Source organism: Camellia sinensis, chromosome 10 (assembly GCF_055761805.1).
Source record: "Camellia sinensis isolate YWXY chromosome 10, ASM5576180v1, whole genome shotgun sequence".
Lineage (NCBI taxonomy): Eukaryota > Viridiplantae > Streptophyta > Magnoliopsida > Ericales > Theaceae > Camellia > Camellia sinensis.
This window is the reverse complement of record NC_138970.1, coordinates 53,515,184-53,536,485: the sequence shown is the minus strand read 5'-3', so window position 1 is coordinate 53,536,485 and position 21,302 is coordinate 53,515,184. Positions and strand designations below refer to the sequence as shown.

Genomic DNA, 21,302 nt, shown 5'->3' with positions numbered 1-21,302 from the left:
CAGGTAAAGTAGCAAGATTATAAAAAGCAATTAATAAATATAAAATATACATCATCCTCATGGAACGACTGGATAATATTTAGCAACACCAACAGACAACGTTGTTTGAAACGACCCATGTTTGGTACAATGCAACGAGGGAGTGCATTGAAACCCGGACCCATGTTTGGTACTTTAAGACACAGACCTATGTTTAGTACAATACAACCCATGTTGGTACAACGCGATGATGGGGAGCATTGGAATTCGGATCCTCGGTCGCCCTTCTCGGCGGTCCTTTTCTGTAGCCCCCAAAACAATGCCGTTTTGGGGGCAAATTTTCAAAAAAAAAAAAAACGCAAAGGAAGAGGGAGGAAGGAGGAAAGAGGAAGGAGGAGGGAGGAAGGAGACTGCGAGCTCGCCATCGCAGCTCGTCGCCTCGCCGCCCGCCGTCGCAGCCTCTCGATCGTCGCCCGCCATCGCTAGTCGCAGCAGCTCCCACCGCCGTCCGGCCCCGCCTCCGCCTCCTCCTCCCCCTGTGATTATGGCCCCCTCCAGTTCGGCCCTTCCCTTCCTCCTCCTCCTCCTCCTCCCTCCTCCTTCCTCCCTCTTCCTCTGCTCCTTCCTCCCTCTTCCTCTGCGTTTTTTTTTTTTGAAAATTTGCCCCCAAAACGACGTCGTTTTGGGGGCTACAGAAAAGGGCCACCGAGAATCCGAATTCGGGAGCATTGAGGTGAGTTCAGATCCTCTCCTTAACTCTCCTCCTTCATTTCCTTCATGCAAGGCTGAGATTCAACCCAGCAGATCCAATGGCTAAAACAAAAACAAAAACAAAAAAAAAAAAAGAAATTCAAAATTGGAATTGAAACTTTCCCGCCCAAAGCATTACACAGCTTGTACAGAGTATACACTCATTCTCACTCAGCATGCTTCTACTCCACCGAACCCACCCGCATCGGCAACCCACCTTTCCCGGCGACCCACTCCCGACAATGGCCAAAAGCTCTGATTCAAGCAAGCTTATTAGAGTAGATACACCTTCACCGGCGACCAGGTTGAGAGAGACTAGGTTGTGCCAAATGATATCTCATTTGTTGGGATTTTGTCTACCCATTGCCATGCCAGCGTGATTGATCTTGGTCGTGAAATCTTTTATTCCATGAACAATTATCACATAAGACCCATTTGAACAATTAACAGTCCTAACGAAAGAATAGTTGAAATACAACTGATGATGAAGAGGTGGTCTGGACTCTAATTTACTAAAAGTGGAAACATGATTTGTTATTCCATTCTAATTTTGGCTCCATCATAGAAGTCAAATTTTTTGTTGAAAGTCTGAATTTGCAAGTTTGCATGAGCTATTTGTTGGAATCACCAGTAATGTCAAAGTTCCTGGATTCTGTAATTCGTTTACCTAATTTTTTGTGATGGTTGTAGATGAAAGGTACCATTGGTAAATTACCTTGGCGCCCATTGTTCAATGTTTGGTCTCTTGTATTAAATATTTGCCCGAGATGGAAACTTGGAAAAGCTAGGAACTGTTGAAATGGATCAATATTTGTTTGTGAACACTGAATTATCCTCAAGAAATGCTTCTTTGATTCATAACAGGGAAAGTGTGGTCTAAATCTTGTCTTAACCGCTGTAATGAACTTAAAAAATAAACGAGTAGTTATCTGATCAATTGTGAGAGTTGAAGTGGTTGAATATTGCGGCTCGATGGTTTCTCCATGCTTGGCATGGAATTGGTGTTGAAAAGTGTCTTGTATCAGCATTTGGTAAGTGTTGTTTTCAGTGGCTTGTGCTTGCATGGGGTTGGTGCTGAAAATGTGCTATCTAATTGTCTTATTTTCCCCCTTTTCTTTGCTTATGTTTTCCATTTTTATCGGGGAAAAGCTTGAGCAGGTTATGCTACTATATTAGTATAACAGATTACCACTGATGAAATTTCTTATGTTTTCATCCCAGTGTTTTTAAAACACGTCTTGCTTCTAACATGTCCAAATAAATAAATAACTTTCCTTCTCACTATTTTTCCTTTGCACATCAAATATTGGATGACTTGATTTGTCGCTTCTCTAAGATCTCTTCTTTGATAACTTTACCTTTTTCATACATAGTTTTTGATAAATATCTAACCAAAGTGAATCCCAATTGTCAAGAGGTTTTAAGCTTGGCTGTACCAAGATTCAATTCAACTCCTGAATTCTAAATATAATTTTTTTATTCTTGGTTTTGAATAAGTGATTCAAGCTTGTAGAAGATGTTTGAAGAACAACTTCAATTATGCTGCAACCTGCAAGAAATTCATTCTGGGTTTCATGTAGGTTGGATGTTGGACCAACCTACTTTTAACTTACCCAACTTATTTTTAGATAGGATAACAAGCAAGAAAGCAAAACAAACATCAACCAGATCCAACATCACGAAGGACAAACGACAACACCAAAGACCAAACCCAGCCAACTCAGTCAGAACCCTAAAAAACATCGATCACTGTCCGGAGCCTCTTTTTCTTTTTTCTTTACTGGCATAAATTAGAAGATCAATCGTTAATAGATGAACAAGAAATTCAGTTACATGTATGAAGATCATACAGATCAGACCAGTGCCAAACACATATATAGAGTAGATACACCTTGCTTGAATCAGAGCTTCTCGCCGTCGTCGGGAGTGGGTCGCCAGTGAGGATGGGTCGCCGGTGCGGGTGAGTTGAGTGGAGGAGCAGCGGGCTAAGTGAGAGTGAGTGTATACTTTGTATAAGCTGTATAATGTTTTGTGCGGGAAAATTTCAGTTTCAATTTTGAATTTTTTTATTTTTTTTATTTTTATAGCTGCTGGATCTGCTGAGCTGAATCTCAACCGTTACACGGAAGAAATGAAGGAGAGTTAAGAAGAGGATCTGAACTCCATTGAGACACAGACCAATGTTGGGTACAATGCAACAAGGGGGTGCATTGAGGCACGGAAAAATGTTATAATCTTGTACCAATTAATAAAGATCTGGACCATGTAAATATAAATTTCTTGAGCACTGTTTTCTTACAAGCCAATTTCAAGAGTGAATTCTATATAAGAAAGAATTTCATATCATATTTCCCATCATGAACACTAGTCCAATTTTTTACCTACACTACATGAACACGATCTTTCGTGACTAACTCCATTTTAAAGATTTCATAATGTGCCAAAAAATGGTATGATTTTCTAGAGCTGAGACAATTGCTGCCACTAGTGCACAGCTACATTGTTATCTCATTTTCTCCTCTGTAGTGTCCATCTTAAATCTCTATTTTTTTTAGCATTTTCATTCTTTCTCAAATGCTTATTAGCAAGGAGCATATTGGCATCTAAACTGCCATGAACTTGTAAATAAATTAACAATCCCAGACAAGCATTCGTGTCAGCTAAAATGCTTTTGTCATGCAAAGATGATGTACAGATATCAGCAATTTCAGGTCACGGAAAGATAGTAGACTCCTAAAACAAACTCACATGTTACACACAAGTTCCCAGATAGATAGAAATCATACTTGAAAGCATTTTTTTTTACCCCCTTCAAACCAGGGTGTGAAATCCATTATATCTTGCATGAAATTGGACATTGGTTATGCTGCAGTAGTTGCATCAGTGGCCAGAATATATCCAATCTGTGGAAGCCCCTCGAAGCCTGTACTCAGCAGAATAATATGCTTCAGATTACAAAAATAAACAAAGAAGGGTACCCAAATTTGGTCAAAATAAGGTATGTTTTGTAGTGCAAGGTTTGTAATTATCAAGTACCTCAACAATGAAGTGAGCCCACGTATTGTTTGAACGACTCTCCATCATACCCTTCAAGATCGTCAACTCCAAACGACAGATAACCTCAGCAATCTCCATGAAGAGCCCATGATCATTGCAAAGCATCTGTTATAATCATCAGAGTTAGAACATCCACGTGAGAGCACAAATCTAAGCAAATACAACATAACAATATCAAGCAATGGAACAGACCTCTATTAGCATGTGTCCTGGGTATTCAAGATCTTCCACAACTATGGGGCATACTTGGAGATCACTTCCCAATTCAAAAGCCCAGCTTTTCCCATTCTTACTATCACCCTTGGTACCACATGTTTTCATATTCTTCCGACCAATTACCTGTTGAGCAATTTAATTTGCACATATCTCAAAAACCTCAAAATATTGCACTTCATACGTATACACCTGAATCTACTCAACTCTAATAAACTAAAAATGATATTGTTCAGACTATGATCATATGATTTCCTTTTTTGAATAGTTAGTGTCACAAACTATTTGGTTGTTAATCATTGAAGTCATGAACCATCCATTATCACGAGTTAAGAAATGATCTTGGTATATAAGTAAATAAAGAAAACAAACACACCCAAAAACACGCGTGCACACCAAATCTCAAAACTAAAAGGAGGTGCCAATATTATGGTGTAGTGCAAGTAACCGTTGAATTTCAAACATAGACCCAGTTGAGAAATTTATGATTCATTGAATCATCAGAATCAGCGTTCTAGGATCCAATGAATATATTCCGTCAATAAAGGTTGTTTGTTACTTAAGCCAGCTTCAGTAACCGACATGGTTGTTTGGCTCATCAATTGCTGGTAGATAGCATATAAAACGATTCAGTCCAACACGTTCAGGGGCGTCAAACACAATCTTTTTTGTTCACCAGCGAAATTCGTTTCTATCCTTCTCCCATTGCTCTCATACCAATAATTTTCTGTGCGCAAAAACTTAAAATAGCCTGCCTGATTACCCAGTGGATCCTAGTCTTCTAGTATATCCTTGGATAATTGTGCTACAAAATAAAGATGAATACCCCATAAAGGTGATGTGACCAAAAAATAAATAAATCATAATTGGTAAATTAACCAAGAACAACAAAGTAGTCCTCCATGAAAGACTTCCATAATTTATTTACGAGACCACCATCAAGTCAAGGAAATCCAGCAATCTTACGAAAATAATAATCTGGCCTATCTATGTATCAAAAGTTATGCAAGAAGTTAAAATACCTAAGCAACCTAAATAAACAAAGCCTCACACCTCTGCCACTTGGGATTGACTGAATTCTTCTAACCATCCAGCTTTGTCCTAGTAACATCCCCCATAACTCGGCATGCCATCATATCAATTTTTTCCCCTTGACCCATGTTCTCGTGAGCCTTCTAACAACCTCAATTTTAATCAGATCAGCTTCTATTCAAATAACATTCCATCATTTTAACCAACATTGCTGCTACCTCTTGCAGCTGAAGGTAAATTCATTTCTTATTTTATCCCTTCCTAAATGGGGGTTGAAAACCAAGTGTATTTTTCTCTTTAAGTTGAAACTGTTGAGCACATGTTTACAAAGTGAGTGTAGCCAAATGAGAACACACCCATTTGGAAAAACTTATATATTAGAAAAAGCATCTTTAAACCTATCTTTAAAAGAGTAACTTTTTGAGCCTTTTTTGGGCTGAAAAATGAAATAAGCTGAAAACATTAAAAGTTTTATCGAACACTAAATTTTCAAGGTACAACTGCTTAAGCATAGAATTTTAAATTTTAAGCTAACTAAGATGCAAATAAGTTTTGCCAATGTTGAAGGAGTTTGCTTAAATATGTCCTCAAGTAAATTTATAATCTTAGACCCATCAGTGATTTCATATATAATCAATCTGAAACAATACTAAATCCCAACTGATGGGATCAGTAATATGATTCCCTTCTCAAATGCTTTTTATTTTATTTTTTATAACCATGATTCCTTTTTCAAATGCGCACCAATACTTTTTGATTGAAGCTCTCCCTGTTATTTGAGGAGGCGTTCCTTTCAAGTTCTGGGAAATTTTATTCTTTTAGAATTCTGAGATTGATTACCCAGAGCTCACTTTTAAGATGTCCTAAAAATATACAATGAAATATGTCGTATTCAACCAATTTTTGGGTAATCAGCAGTTCAAAGGCCGGGCCAACCAGCAATATGGGTATTGAGGGAGGCAAGACGTGAACCCTTGACCTCCTAGTGTGCTATCCTTTATTTCCAACTAATATCTGTGTCAGAAAATCAAAATGATTTTATTCTACCTGACAAAAAGCTGACTTGTTAAAGAGATGGTTCACACATAAAGCTGAACAATTGACATGACCAGGAAAGAAAAAAAATCCAAATAATACAGACAACCACTTACCTCTTGATGAACACACTGCCTTAATTTATCAGCCTGATCAGTAACACTTCTTAAGAACAGCATGTGCTTTATAGTTCTATCCAAGAGGCCATCAATGCTACACTGTATTTTTCAAGGAAAAGAAAGCACTCTATTATTTCAATGAGAGAGAGTGATAGAGATCAAAAAGAGACAACCTATCTGAACTGCAACAGATGCAGACCCTGAAAAGCAATCACCTTTGAACTGTATGGGACAAGTTGCCGTAGTTCTTTGACCCTATCCAGGATCAATTGCCTATCCCTTGGTCTTGACCTCTGTTTTTCACCTGGTCTAGCCCTTCTTTTGTGGTCATTAGAGAGCTTTGACCCTTTTCTGGTCTGCAGATAACCATTGGCTTTCTTCTTCTGCTTCTGTTCAGTCAATGCACTGATCATATTGTCAAACGAAGAAGATGGAGGAGATTCAGTAATAGCATTTTGGCAACCAGCACCGGATGCACTTGTCACAGAACCCCATGGAACTCTTTTCCCCTCCACAAATGCAGTTTCTTCAGGTTGACTTTGTGATTTGTTGGAAGCAGCAAATTGCCCCATTGATGTAATAGATAACTTGACATCATTGGGTTTTGTAGACAAATTATCATTCAAACCACCATGCATACTGGCAACTACAGCATTCAACCGATGTGCTTCATCTCTGTTGGCAAACAATCCACTGGATTCCCAGGTTGATGGCTCAATACCATGGTTAAGATCTTTTTTGAAGGTCTTGTTTAAGCTACTACAGGCATCCTCACCTGAGAGAGATGAGTGCCACAGATATTCTTTGGCCTGTCCTAGGAAAGCAGGTCCAAGTGCATCGTGCAGCGCATTGTCCATGGGAAAGTTAAAGAAACTATATACATTTTCATGACCTCCATTATCAGGATCCTTGTCTACAAACGGCTGTTCCATCATATGTTCATTAGAATAAGAGTTGATAACTACATTGGAGTTCTGTCCAAATAAACCCACATTGTAGTTATCAGAATAAGAGAACTGTAATTCTTCGTCCAAACTAGAAACTTCGACCACACTACCCTCAATCATCTCTGACTCTGTATCATTTAGTGATTGATTGAGTGGTTGTGATACTTCGATTAAACCCATAGATTGGACACTGATTTTGTTTTCCCTTGTGCTATTAAGATTATCTACCACCTCTTTTCTAGATATGTGACGTGCATCTTGAACCAGACACACACGTGTCATTTGATTAGTAGTTGACAATATATTGTTTGTTGGTTTGACATTGTAAACAGCCTTCGAATTTTCAGATTTTATTTTCTTCAAAGCAGTGGCTGACGACTCATCCAAGTTATTCATGTCAACAGGCACAAGTGACAATGATGTCTGAGCTACAAATTCCCTGCTGATAAAAGGTAATATATCCATTGCATTCTGATAGGCATTGAACTTCTCTCTGACATAAGCAACCAAAGCCGGATATTCAGCAACCTGAAGTTTTGACAAGAGCCATACATGAGATGAAATTGAAAACCCAAACAGCAAGCACACACATAATCACAAAAACACATGTACGCATGTGTGTGTGTGTGTGTGTGTGTGTGTGTGTGAGAGAGAGAGAGAGAGAGAGAGAGAGATGAAAAAGTTGTCCTTCACAGGGAAAGGAAGCAAGCATCACATTCATGGAACATGAATAAACCATGCAATGCTTTCAAAATCATGATGATCTGTGGCTTTGGCATCCTTGACATGATTGCATGTTGCACACGTTTCCATTATATAATGGGATACAAAAAGAACTGCTAACATCACTAAAAGAAGATTCAAGAAGGCATCTGACCACGATACCAAATAATGCCCTTCTATCGATGAAAACACACCTTTTCCAATGAGCCAAGTTGCAAAACTCCACATGGAACAACAGGCACTAGCAAAATCGTCTGCATGGGAACCACATGAAAAATGAACAAATTATTTATTCAGAGAAGCCAATTTGTGGTTCAACTGGTCAGAGGATACACCCTCCACTCACAATATATGAAGTTCAACCCACTGTTATAATGTAACTGAATAGTAAAGGGTTGTTTAGGATGATCTAAATAAGTGCACTTTTTGTCTTTTTACAAAAAGATGTGCAAAAAAATAGAGAGATGATGTGATGGAAAAAAGATAAAAAGTGTGTACTTATTTAGGATAGCCAAACTTGGCCTAAGTTACCTTGATACCAGCTGCAAGCTGAGGTAGCCATTCATCTGGACACTGCCAATGGAAGAATTACATTAAGATAATCAGATCACTGCTGGCAGGACCATGGACTATAGCCATTTACCCTTGGCAGAATTTTAGTCAGCTATGTCATTTTGAAACTCACCTCATGAACTACCTTAGATGTGAATTCACCAGCTGCTACATTGTCAAATAGAACCCAGCAATGTTTCCCTGTATATGCCACTTCACCAACAACCCTGCTTAATTTCAGTGTTACAATCAGTTACCATTATCTGACAATGTCCTCCATCTCAAACATAAGTAAAACACAGATCATATTATTTTGCAGTTACTTAAAATGGAAGCTGAAAGCCACCTGCACGGGACTCATGGGACTCCAGACATAGCCACATGATGTTTTCCACAAACAAGGAATCTAATCTCCTTGTTGTCACATAAGCAACCAAGTGAGTGCATAGGGCATCATTTTCGCAGGAAGATGTCACAGTGGGTTACTTGGCATCTTAGTGGTTATCTATGTGGGTTCTTACAACTCATTCATGTGGCACAATTTTGAGGTTTTACTCTGGTCTTATGGGATGCATGGGTAGTTTGAGTTATCTATGTCTTCTTTTGTAGATTTTAATGATGATCTTCAAAAAAGGATTTGACTACCTAGGGAGAGAATTGTTCATCCTGCAGCGAGAATTCTACCAGTCTTCTGTGTGGAACTATATGGTCTCAGTCTTCTGTGGGAACTAAATGATCAAAGTATCTACAAGGTTGCTTGCTCAGTGTTTTAAGTTATTTGTCCATCCTTCCCAATCAAACGTCTACCTTGGTTGCTTAAAATGATACCTCAACTAACAAAGTCATATATTATGCAACTCATTGTGAGCAGAACAGTATGTGACAAAGCCTGACAAAGCCTAACAAAAGACCCTTAAATTTGAGTTTGGAGGCTCCAAAGAGGAGTGACCAACATAACATTATAGGGTAATTAGTTATGATGTGAATATGTGCAAAATTAGATTGAAGAGTGAGTAAACAAGTACAGTGTTACAATAACACAAGTCAAGCACAAGAATTTACCCTTCTCCCCATGGATATTGAACACTTTCCATATCAGCCACCACTTGGCCAATCGGATATTCACCTGAATGTCCATCATGTCTACTTGATCTCCAACTAGATGAAACTATCTCGTTGGATCCATCAAAGCAGATGTCGTCCAGTATGCTTTCCATGGCTGCTCTCAGTTTCAGATGATCATAGCATCCATCTTCCCATGTCAAAAACCTGAAAGAACAGGCAACTCAACATCAACAACAAAGTAGCTTGTGTTTACCGTCCATAGTACTTGCCAAAAAAGAGATCATCCATGGCACATGCTCAGTGCAGACCATTATCTATAAAAATAATTATTTTAATATGTGAAGTAATAAAATAAAAAAAGAAAAGAAAAATACTACCATATGGATTTATGACGAAATTACTTCCTACAATTTCTGGACATTGTTTAAAATGATACTCCACATTCATATTTTAACAATTTTTCCCTAAAGTGAAAAAGGGATTAAGCTCTTTACAGATGCTATTTGTATGAAAATAAGTGGACAATCTAAAATACCCAAAAGATGCTTGTGTTACAGAATTGCAGATCCATTAGAACTATGTCAAAATTACAGGTAGTAGCAAAATGGTCATAAGCACATTATGGACCTAGTAAAAAATGTATACTAGAATCAGACCCCTAAAAAAGCTTAGTAATAAGCAACAAGAGAGGGAAGATCAAGTTTGTCAACTAGTTAATACTTATAAAAAGAAAATACGTGTCCAACTCTAATTTTTCAACCGTCCAAAAAAACATCCTAAGATTTGGCTTACTATGGACCCAAGTGAAACTCACTCCCTCACTCCCCTTTATCACATGATATAAAACCAATGTCATATACAAAATGCAAAATTCATTTGGCAACATTTTCTAAAATATATAATCTCATTAAAGTGATTAAATCATAGACTAGCATTGTGATATAGAGCTGTAGGTAGGTACTAGGTAGGCAGCTAAAATCAACAAGAAGTTCACATGAAACAATGAATCAAGAACATACACACTTGGCCAATGCTAACCATCTATTCATTAGTCCAGACTTCTGAACAAAGAGCCAAGTTTATTGGGTTGAAACAGATATTATCCAAATTGAATTACATTCCAACATAAATACACAAACTGGGATGCAATAAAGGTACGCAATACTCTTATCATTAATCTCTAAATGTAAAGAGAGTATAAAATCAAATCCTATCAATTCACTAAATGAGTCTTAGAATTAGCAATAATATATAATTAAAAAAAAAGGAGTAAATTTTAAATAGAATTTATACAATGAATAAAAGTAGGTATAACATTATTATAAAAGGATATGAAAAAATAATAATAATAAACTAAATAAAGAACCCAATTGACCTCGTTTCGTACAGATCTTTCGAAAAGAAATGGCTTAGAACTTACATTTCATTCTGCTGCTGAAGCTTCCAAAATACTGCATAATTCCAACAAGAATTGTGGCACAGACTCAACAGGAACTGCCTCAGTGGGGTAGTCCCCATATGTTAATTTCTCCAGAAACAAAAAAGTCCAGTTGATCAAATACTTAAATCAGTCAAATAATTGCTAAAACTCTGACTAACTGCCCCGATAAGAACCTCGCCCTGCTTGTTTAATCCGCAATCCTGCTCTTCGTTTTATTGGTGGCCCCGTCAAAGTTGATCGCCACCCCATGGCTAAACCCCTCCCAGAAAATATGTGACCGCAGATGTAAAAGCGTCTAAAGATAGCAAGATGTAATGAAGAAAGTTATGTTTCTTCCCTTTTCCAATGAGCTCTCCATCAATTTACAACTAATAATGGAGTCCAAAATTTTGTAAAAAGAGATTAGACTCCCTGTGAACCACAATGATACGCTTCAGCTTCAAATCTGCCTTTTGAGGACGATGACAAACCTTTACTTTAAAATATTAATGTGTATAAGCAATACAAACAAATGACCTCAAAGAAGTCAAACTCACAAGATCGATATTTGCAAAGTCAATGCAAACCAGGCACCTGAAGCAATAAAACCAATTAACATTAGGTAGTTGCAAAAACAAAAACACCCTGTCAGGTTGCTAACAAATTTTTTTTTTTTTTTTTTTTGGATTCATAAAAGGTTGCTAACAAAATTGAAGATTCAAAAAAGGAGTACAAAATCTTAACCAAATTATATTAGGTGGCCGGCCTTGTCCCACTTGTCAGAAATCAAAGAAACATAATAATTTTCTTTTCTTTTCTTTATTTTTTTAAATCAGTAAAGCAACTTGATAATCGAAATCCAATTTGTTTTCTCTTCTATTCTACAGTTTCTCGGCAACCAAACACAGGTCAAGCGAAATGCGAAAATAGATTTCAACCGCATATAGTTTTAAAGGAATCTCCAATCCCTGATCCAAACCTAAATTTGGGTATAAACTCTCAAATCCTTGACCCAAACTTACACCAACTTCAGTTTTAATCCAATTTTTACCCAAATTAAGGAAGACTAAAACTTTCAAGGCTATTTTGTGGCTCTCAAATTTACCACTTTGCGAAGCTTTTACTTCAATTTATGTTTAAATCTGAGTTTGTCGTCAGAGTGGTTAATGTTAGGCCATCTCCAACCCTTACTCATATTTGATATAGACTACTCCAATGGCCAAATTCAAATTTAAGTAAAAGTTTTACAAGGGGCACAACTGTAAATTTAGAAGCTACTATATCATCCCAAATTGCCTTTAGAAATTTGAGTTAAAAAAAGGGAGGTCTCCCTTGATTTGGATCAAAATTTGAGAAAAACTCATTTTGGTATGAGTTTGAGTAAAGGAGTGGAGAGAGATTTTGAGCATTTTTACTCAAATTTTGATTTAGGGCTGGAGCAGATGACCTCTACTACAAAAAAATGAAATTTGACCTAATACAACTGCGTTGCTTATGATAATGAAAATTATGTTACTTTCTCTTCTGTTCTAGCAATTTTCTCGGCAGCCAAACACAAGTCCAAAAAAAAAAAAAAGTAATGTAATTTCATACCGAGAATTGAAGAGAGTTCAGATGAAAGGGCGTCTAGTGAGTTCAATTTCGGTAGCCTCCATGGCCTTCACGAAAATCATACCGAACCTCAACACAGAGAAACGATTGTAGATGTATGTGATGATACTGATGAAGATGAGAAATGGAGGAGGATGAATCGATGAGAAGGAGTGGCCAGACTAGGCACTTTTTCACTCACTCCCACTGTGTCGCACACTGGGCTTTTTTTCCGTTGATGATTTTTATATATAGGGGTTGTTTGGGAAAGATAGTTGGATTATACTGCTTATTTTGCAAAATAATTTAAAAGTCACTTTGTTATTTTTTTTAGGGGATGCACCAATAAATCCCAAATTAATAACTTATGCACTGTTTAGTCTTAAAAGTTTTCTTATAGACTGAAAGGTCTCATTACAATGTTAATAACATCAGATACAATGTTAATAACATCAGAGTCATGTTACAAACATTGGATTTCAAACATCTAATGTTCATCAAATTTCAATAATGTTTGAAAATATATGATGAAAAGCATCTAATGTTCATCAGATTTCAATAAATTTTGAAATTATAGAATGAAACATCAGATCATTTACATTATTCACATCATGTTGATGTAAAAATGGGACTAAATGGAGCATAAGAAAACTTTTAGGACTAAATGGTTCAACGTTTCAAAAACTAGGACTTATGGGTAAATTTTCCTTTTTTTTAATTTTTATAAGTCATATTTTTTTATATATTTTTTTCAAAAAAAATTTAAAATTAAAAATTTGACTTTTAAACTACTTTATAAAAATAAAATAAATTAAGGTATTACAATAAAATATCATATATAATTCATAATTTTTTATTTTTTTATTTAAAATTATCAAATTAATTATAAAAAATTAATTAATTTCTCAAAAAAATAGGTCATACTGGGCCGCTTGCTACTGGTGTGGTGGACACTTTTTCTGTGTGTGTGTATCGGATTTCAAATTGTCTAAAGTTGGATTTGATAATTTGAAAAGCGACACAAATGGAACTCTGGACCCACACACTCGTTGAAACAAAAAAGTACCACTGGTTTTTACACGCGGGTCCAAGGTAAAATTAGAAAAATGTTTCCGCCCCCCTCAAAACAAGACCCCCTCGACCCCCTCTGAGCTGGACAGCACGTGATCGGTCACGTGACACACCAAGCCCGACGCCCCTCCTATTTCAGAATTCAAACACATTTTTGAACGGGAAAAAATAGAGGAGATGACAGTGGCGATCGAGAGGCAGAACGACTCCTCCTGAACTCGACGACTCCAACTCCCAACTCCGAAGGCCGATTCCTTCAGCTCCTCTCTTTCACTCCGACGTCCTTGACTGCCACGCCCGACGCCCGACGCACTCTCTCTCTCCCTCCCTTTCCATCTTATTCAACGGACCCCCTCCTCCCTTTGACGCCCCGACGACAGGTCTGACTCCGTCCACTCGAGTCCCGACTGCCTCTATTTCAATCTGGTGTATATATATATATATATATATATATATAAATGTATGTATGTATGTTGATTTTGCCCTAATTTTGCCAACTTCCGAAATTTCAGAGATTGTCATCCCCAAGTTGAGGTAATATATATGTTGTTTAAATTTCTGAAATTAACATATATATGTTGTTGATGCCCTAATTTATACAGATTTGTTCAGATTTCTGAAATCTGTGTAAAAATCTATGTAAAATCTGAACAGATGGATTGAATTTCTGAAATTGAAAATCTGTGTAAAATCTACTGAAATCAACAACTGCTATCTTTTACCATATGATATAGCTTAATTTATACAGATTTTACACAGGGATTGGGGTGTGAATTGGAGTTTAGCTTAATTTATACAGATTTGTTGCAAAGTTTAGCTTAATTTATATGGTATAGCTTAATGGTTTAGCTTAATCCCTGTGTAGGAATTGAAATTGATAGGTTAGGAAGGAAACAGATTTGTTGCAAAGTTTAGCTTAATGGTTTAGTTTAATGGTTCAGATTTTACACAGATCTAATCTATGAAAGATAGTTTAAGCTAAACTCCAATTCCTATATGGTTTAGCTTAATGGTATAGCTAATAGACACCCCAAAATCTGTTGGAGTTTAATTTATAAATTAAGCTATACTAAATCTGTGTAAAATCTGAACAGGTTCCTATACCATATAGGAATTGGAGTTTGAATTGGAGTTTGAATACACTAAGCTATACCATATAGCTTAGTGTTTGAATACACGCAGGTTCCTATATCAATAGTTAATGGTTCCATTTCAATTTGTTTGAATTGGAGTTTGAATAGTTAATGAGCTATTTACTTACACTAAGCTATTTACTGAATCTGTGTAAAATCTGTGACTATCAAATTTGCCAAACTAGTTAAGTGAAATGGAGTTTGAATTGGAGTTTGAATGGTATAGCTAATAGACACCCCAAATCTGTTGGAGTTTAATTTATAAATTAAGCTGTGTAAAATCTGTACAGGTTCCTATACCATATAGGAATTGGAGTTTGAATTGGAGTTTGAATACACTAAGCTATACCATATAGCTTAGTGTTTTAATACACGCAGGTTCCTATATCAATAGTTAATGGTTCCATTTCAATTTGTGTTGAATTGGAGTTTGAATTGGAGTTTGAATATTTAATGAGCTATTTACTTACACTAAGCTATTTATTGAATCTGTGTAAAATCTGTGACTATCAAATTTGCCAAACTAGTTAAGTGAAATGGAGTTTGAATTGGAGTTTGAATAGTTAATGAGCTATTTACTTAACTATTTGAAATCTGCCAAAGTAGATTAAAATTGAAAAGTCACTATCAAATTTCTGAAATCAAATTTGCCAAAGTAGATCAAATAGTTGTTTAACCCTTCTATTTACTTAATGGAGTTTGAATTGGATTTATGAAATGGAACTAGCCCAATGTTCAAATTTCACTTAAACAGCATGAACCAAGGTGTTAATGTTCAAGTTTCACTTACAATTGAAAAATGGAAGTAGCCCAATGCACAGAAAATGTAACTTGTATGAGTTCAAATTCAAACTGACAGTGTTTGAATTTGAACTTTTTGATTAAATTTCAGACTATTCCCATATGAGACTATTGAGTTCACTTTTTGATTAAATTTTCAGTTAATGAACATAACTTGTTATTGCAGATGTCAAGTTCAACTGTGAACGCCAGTAGCTCAGATCGGTTGATGTACTTGAACAAAAATTGTCCTACATGTAAGAAAAAGGCCATCATTCAAATTTCTGAGACAGATCGAAACAAAAACAAGCTATTCTACTCTTGTAATGGTTGTGGTCTTTTCATTGGATGGTGTGTGCCTATGAATTCAGAATGTGGAGATCAAGAAATTCCAAGACAAGTAGAAAGAGAACTGCTAAGATCTATGACGGAACAAGTTCGAGCTATGATCGAACAACAAAGATCTATGACGGAACAACTTCGCGCTATGACCGAACAACAAAGATCTATGACGGAACAATTTAGCTGTGTTACTGCAAAGATGCAAAAACTAGAATTTGTGATGTTTTTCTTGCTAGTAATTGGTGTGTTATTACTTATGAAGATGTAATGCTACTTAGAAGTACAAGTAGAAGTAGATAGAACTATGTTTTGTTGTGGAATGAAATATGTATTGTTGAATATGTTTTGTGGAATGGAATATGTGTTGTTGTTAATTGTTGAATTTTTGAGTGGAATGGAAATGACCCACTGAATTGTTGAATTGTCATTGTTGAATTGTTGAATGAAGATGTGGTATTGTGGAATTGTTGTGGAATGAAGATGTGTTATTGTGGAATTGTTGTGGAATGAATATGTGTACCATGAACAGGTTTTAAACCATGAATTGAACCATGACCCATGACAGATTTTAAACCATGTCAGATTTTAAACAGGTTTGTTGTGGAATGAAGATGTTGTGGAATTGTTGTGGAATCAAGATGTTGAGCATGAACCATGACAGATTTTTTACAGATTTGAACCATGATTTGAACCATAAACAGACATATGTTGGCAACCATGATTTGAACCATAAACAGATTTTTACAGATTTGAACCATGGACCCTCATTGACAGCATAAACCATGAACCATCATTGACTGCATGAACCAGCATTGACAGATTTTAAACAAGATGAACCATGAACCCTCATTGACAGCATATACCATGAACCATCATTGACTGCATGAACAAGCATTGACAGATTTTAAACAGACATTTCAACATGATTTTTACACATATTACACAGATTTGTAAACCAGATTTAAGACAGATTTTTAAACCAGATTTCAGACATTTGAGCATGAAATGTGAACCATGAACCAGATTTTGCACAGATTTGTACACAGATTTCAGATTTTTACCAGATTTCACATCGTTGACAGATTTTTGCAACTTTTACACAGATTTTTACAGATTTGAACCATGAACTAAAAAAAAAATATTTTGGCTAAAATCATTTTTCTTACAAATTTCTTAAACCATGAACTGTGAACAGAGATTCTGCATGAACTCCCAAAAAATCATGGTCAAACACTGACAAAATGCTCAAACACTGTCAAAATAGCAAAATGAAACAGATTTTTTTACAGAATTTTTTAAACCATCAACTATGAAATTAAATTGCTGAAATATAGATTGTCAAAATAAACCATGAACTCAATAAGTTTCAATCTCAAAAACAAAATGTCAATGTTCAATAAACTAGTCAAACATTTCTACAATCTCCATCATTCATTCGCGCTGTGCAATGCCCGTCATTCATTCCCGGTCTGCATGCATTAGAACCCGATGGGGTTAGAGATCCAGATCCAAAAAATTGAGTTGGACCATGAATCAAACTTCTCGGTGTGCCGCTTACAAAGTTCGATGGGATAAGAGATGTGCCTCCAATAGCATTTACGACCTGTCATAATTCAAGTAAAAAAAGACATGTTACAAAATATTTGTAAATGAAAACAAAAAATGAATGTAAAGTCGTCTTATGAACACATACCGGTGCATACATACTATTTTGCATGCCAACCATATGTGGATAATATGATGTATAAGCTTGAGCTTGAGCTTGAGCTTGAGCTTGAACTTCAGCTTGAGCTTCAAATTGAAGAACCTTAGCAGCCTATATTGGTTCAAGCGTTTGTAAAAATGTAGTTGAAAAGAGTTTGTTGAAAAAATAAAAAACAAGTTCAATTCCATATACAATTTACCTTTGCTTTTGTTTGTTTTTTTGCCGTTGCCTTGAACCGATTAACTATTTGATCTACTTTGGCAACCTTTCGTTTCGTTACTGGACGGCCTCTTCGCCGAACAACCAAAGGACTAACCACCTTCCTCGTACTAGCACCCGATGTACATCCGGTGGCAATTGGACTTTTTGTAGAAGATGGTATCCTATTAGTAGAAGGTGGTAAATTACTCCCATCACCTGATTCATCGTGCATGACTCTATCCTTCATTTCATCCAACCCATGGTCTATAATTTTAATTTTCCCTTCCGAATTACCAGCAAGTTGTATAATGGCGATCAATTTCTTGTTCATCCTCTCATAACAACTTGTATTGAAATCATCTCCAAAGCCAGTGTACGTGGTTTTGATGCATGTGTACTCTCTAACCAAATCTTTCCTCCAACGTGGCAAAATATACTTACTTGGCACCTCATTTATGCACCTTCTTACAAGCACCACGAGTGAGTGAGCACACATAATCCCTCTAAACTGAAACAACCGACACATACACTGAACTTCACATTCAATTGAATTAAAATACACAACAAAGTCCACATGCTTCATCTTGTCACAAACTACCATCGCTTCTTGGACATTATATGTACAAATTGCTCCCTCCTCTCTGACAATCACGGCTTGACAGTACACTAATCTCTTCAACTCTCCTTGAACTTCTTTGAATTTTGCATTGGTGTAGGCTTGTTGAAATTGCTTCTCGAAGCCATATATAGTTAGACAATCAAACAATTTGTGTCGAGACTTGAAGTCTGATTTCTTCTCTTTCTCTACCTTACTTCTCAACGCATTGTCATATTGTTCAACAAATTGTTTTAATGTTGTCTTCGGGTTGACATATCCATCAAAAAAAGCATTCATGCTTTCACTTCGTTGTGTTGTTGACATGCCAGCCCAAAAAATGTCTTTAACATATACAGGAACCCATCGATGCCGCTCATGATATAGTACCCCCAACCAGTCATTATCATAAAGATTGAATTTAGTAAGCATCTCTTTCCATTTTTCCTCAAATTCATCTGTTGTCAAACAATCATAAATTGCATTTTGCATAGCCAACTTCATGGGTTCATACTGAGCATATCCTTTCAACTTCTCCGGTATTTTCTTCATTACATGCCATAAGCACCATCGATGCCGGGCCTGTGGAAAGACAATTTCTATAGCATTTTGCATAGCTCTGCACTGATCAGTTATGATAGCTTTTGGAGGTTTATTTGACATGCAACTTAACCACGACTTAAATAGCCAAACAAATGTGTCGGTGTCTTCACTAGATAACAATCCACAACCAAGCAAAATAGACTGTCCATGGTGATTGACTCCTACAAATGGAGCAAATGGCATGTCATATTTGTTCGTCAGATAAGTTGTGTCAAATGAAACAACATCTCCAAATGATTCATACATAGCCCGACTCCTTGCATCAGCCCAAAACAAGTTTCTAATGCGAAACTCCTCATCAACATCAATCACATAAAAAAATTTCTCACTATGTGCTTGCATCCTCATAAAATAACTTTGAAGTGATTCGGCATCACCTTCACCAAGCCTTAATCTTCTAGCTCTATTGATGTAATTCCTTGCATCTCGCTCATCAAATGTCAATGACTCGTATCCCCCCGCTTCAACAACCATTGAATGATAGTTCCTAGACACCCCAATCCCTGCTTCATCATTGATTTCTAATCTTCTCTTCACAGGAGTACGAATTTTCTTATTCATTGCAAAATGACGAGAGTCGGTGGGAATCAACTCATGATTATGCTGAAGGTTAACTGTGGTTAACATATATGTCCCATTCTTTTGTAGAGTACCTCGTACCCTTGCTTTGCAACCAATTTTTGTGGACAAAGATGGCTTCAAAGGGTTCACTTCTGATTTCTTTTTTCTCTCCCCCGCTCGAGAACATTCAATTGCAAAGTTTTTTAATTCGCCATCATCTCCAAAATGTTGTGCTCTATGAGCTATAGAAAAGCCAACATGCTTAGCATATGTGGCATAAAATGTGTACACTTCTTCCCTTGAGGTAAAACACATACCCTTCTTCGGTTCTTCAACTTGTTTTTGAGGGGGTCGGAAATCAGATTCAACTTGTTCACCCTCATTTACTAAAGAATTGTCACAACCACTTGAATCAACCTCCATTCTACAAGAATCAAAAATGAAATTCAAATAGAATGATTTTAGAATAATAATTTTATAAGATCAAACATCAGCTAATCAACTGTACAAACTGTTGAAATTAACCATCAAACAAATTGAAACATCTGTGATGTGTAAAACTAATCACAGATGTTTATAAGATCAAACATGAGCTAAAATATTATCAAACTAATAATAAAATTATTAAACTAATCAAACATCTAATAATAAACTTTGTTCAACATATCTGTGATGATTGAAACATTGAAAAAGTTTGCATTTTGGTTTAATTTATCATACATCAATGCTACATGCTGTTGGTGTTCTCACACAGTGCCAGTTTCTTCTTCATTTCTAATTGCATACCATGATCTATCCAGTTTTACTACAGGTTCCTATACCATATATGCAGACCCGTTAAAATTTCTTGGGGTTGAGGTAGGTGCATGTATTCAAGTCGCAACCTATGAAAGATGGATCCAAGAAATTCCAATTGGAGCAATAATGGAATTCAGGCCTTTTATTGAATCGAGTTGTTGTGTCCAACTTTAAAACCCCTGTTTTATCCGTATTATGCTTCCATACTTCCTGGTAGGATTCACCAGTATGGTGATAACATAATAACTTGTAATGGTCAAAAATTGGTAGTTATTTTCGCACCTTCTGTAATGTCCAAAAAGTGAATGACTACAATCAAAAATTTGATAATCACAAACAAATTCTCTGCTTCAATTCTCGGCCAAAACAAACTGATAACATGCAGTCATGTCATCATTTGGGGTTATGAACAGATTTTATATACAACCCCAAATTATGAGCATCAATCATAACAGTTTCAGCATGGTTGATGTAGATAGAGAGACAGAGGGAGAATGAGGGAGAATCAGGGGTTTTTGAGTAACATTACCTGACAAAATGCTATGGTCGACGGAGAGCTATGGTTGACAGAGAGCTATGGCTAACGGAGGAGAGCTATGGTCGACGGAGGAGAGCTATGGTCGACGGAGGAGAGCCATGGGGGACGCACGATGGAAGGGAAGAGGGAAGACGTTCCCGCTTTTTTTTTTCCGTCTTTCTTTTCAGTATTTTTCTTGTCTTTCAGGTGCGTGTATAACACCTTCTTCATTGTGCGATTCTTCTTCAGATGCCTTCATTAGCTGCCACCTCAGAGGGGGTGGAGGGGGCCTTCAATTGAGGGGGTCTGTATCGGAATTGGTAAAATTATTAGGCAAAATATAAAAACGTGGAGAATGGAAAAATAATTATAAAATAATAAATTTATAAGTGATTTATACATTTAATTATATAAATAAATCTTATATATTTATCAGTAGGAAAAAAAAATTCACTCTTCACTTTTTTAAAATTTTCCCAAATTATTATCTATGTAATGTATAAAAGAAAAAGGA

The 21,302-nt window shown here is 36.4% G+C and overlaps 2 protein-coding genes and 1 long non-coding RNA gene across 3 annotated transcripts; 1 reads left to right on the top strand and 2 right to left on the bottom strand.

Annotated features, from left to right (window-relative positions):
- Positions 1 to 3,325: 3,325 nt before the first annotated feature.
- On the bottom strand, positions 3,326 to 12,705 carry LOC114305705 (transcription factor EMB1444). The gene is made up of 12 exons (XM_082891397.1): positions 12,486 to 12,705; positions 11,450 to 11,486; positions 10,893 to 11,358; positions 9,470 to 9,676; positions 8,541 to 8,634; positions 8,387 to 8,428; positions 8,050 to 8,109; positions 6,401 to 7,660; positions 6,183 to 6,284; positions 3,979 to 4,125; positions 3,766 to 3,891; positions 3,326 to 3,652 (listed from the first exon to the last, which is right to left on the bottom strand). Exons 3-12 carry the CDS (start codon positions 10,988 to 10,990, stop codon positions 3,563 to 3,565), a joined length of 2,226 nt encoding a protein of 741 aa, XP_082747523.1. The 5' UTR covers positions 10,991 to 11,358; positions 11,450 to 11,486; positions 12,486 to 12,705; the 3' UTR covers positions 3,326 to 3,562.
- An 878-nt stretch (positions 12,706 to 13,583) lies between these two features.
- Positions 13,584 to 16,149, top strand: LOC145801112 (uncharacterized). Its single transcript, XR_014342013.1, has 2 exons — positions 13,584 to 13,933; positions 15,654 to 16,149. It is a non-coding gene; the product is annotated as an uncharacterized LOC145801112 (long non-coding RNA).
- Positions 16,150 to 17,691: 1,542 nt separating this feature from the next.
- Positions 17,692 to 19,896, bottom strand: LOC145800391 (protein FAR-RED IMPAIRED RESPONSE 1-like). Its single transcript, XM_082890056.1, has one exon. The coding sequence runs from the start codon at positions 19,894 to 19,896 to the stop codon at positions 17,692 to 17,694; it is 2,205 nt and encodes a 734-aa protein (XP_082746182.1).
- Positions 19,897 to 21,302: the final 1,406 nt, after the last annotated feature.

Coding starts and splice junctions, on each gene's coding strand:
- LOC114305705 (XM_082891397.1), bottom strand. CDS start 10,990: ATGGGGACTACCCCACTGAGGCAGTTCCTGTTGAGTCTGTGCCACAAT. Junction 7,661..8,049: donor AACTTGGCTCATTGGAAAAG/GTGTGTTTTCAT, acceptor TCAAAACTTCAG/GTTGCTGAATATCCGGCTTT. Junction 4,126..6,182: donor GGCAGTGTGTTCATCAAGAG/GTAAGTGGTTGT, acceptor ATTGCTCAACAG/GTAATTGGTCGGAAGAATAT.
- LOC145800391 (XM_082890056.1), bottom strand. CDS start 19,896: ATGGAGGTTGATTCAAGTGGTTGTGACAATTCTTTAGTAAATGAGGGT.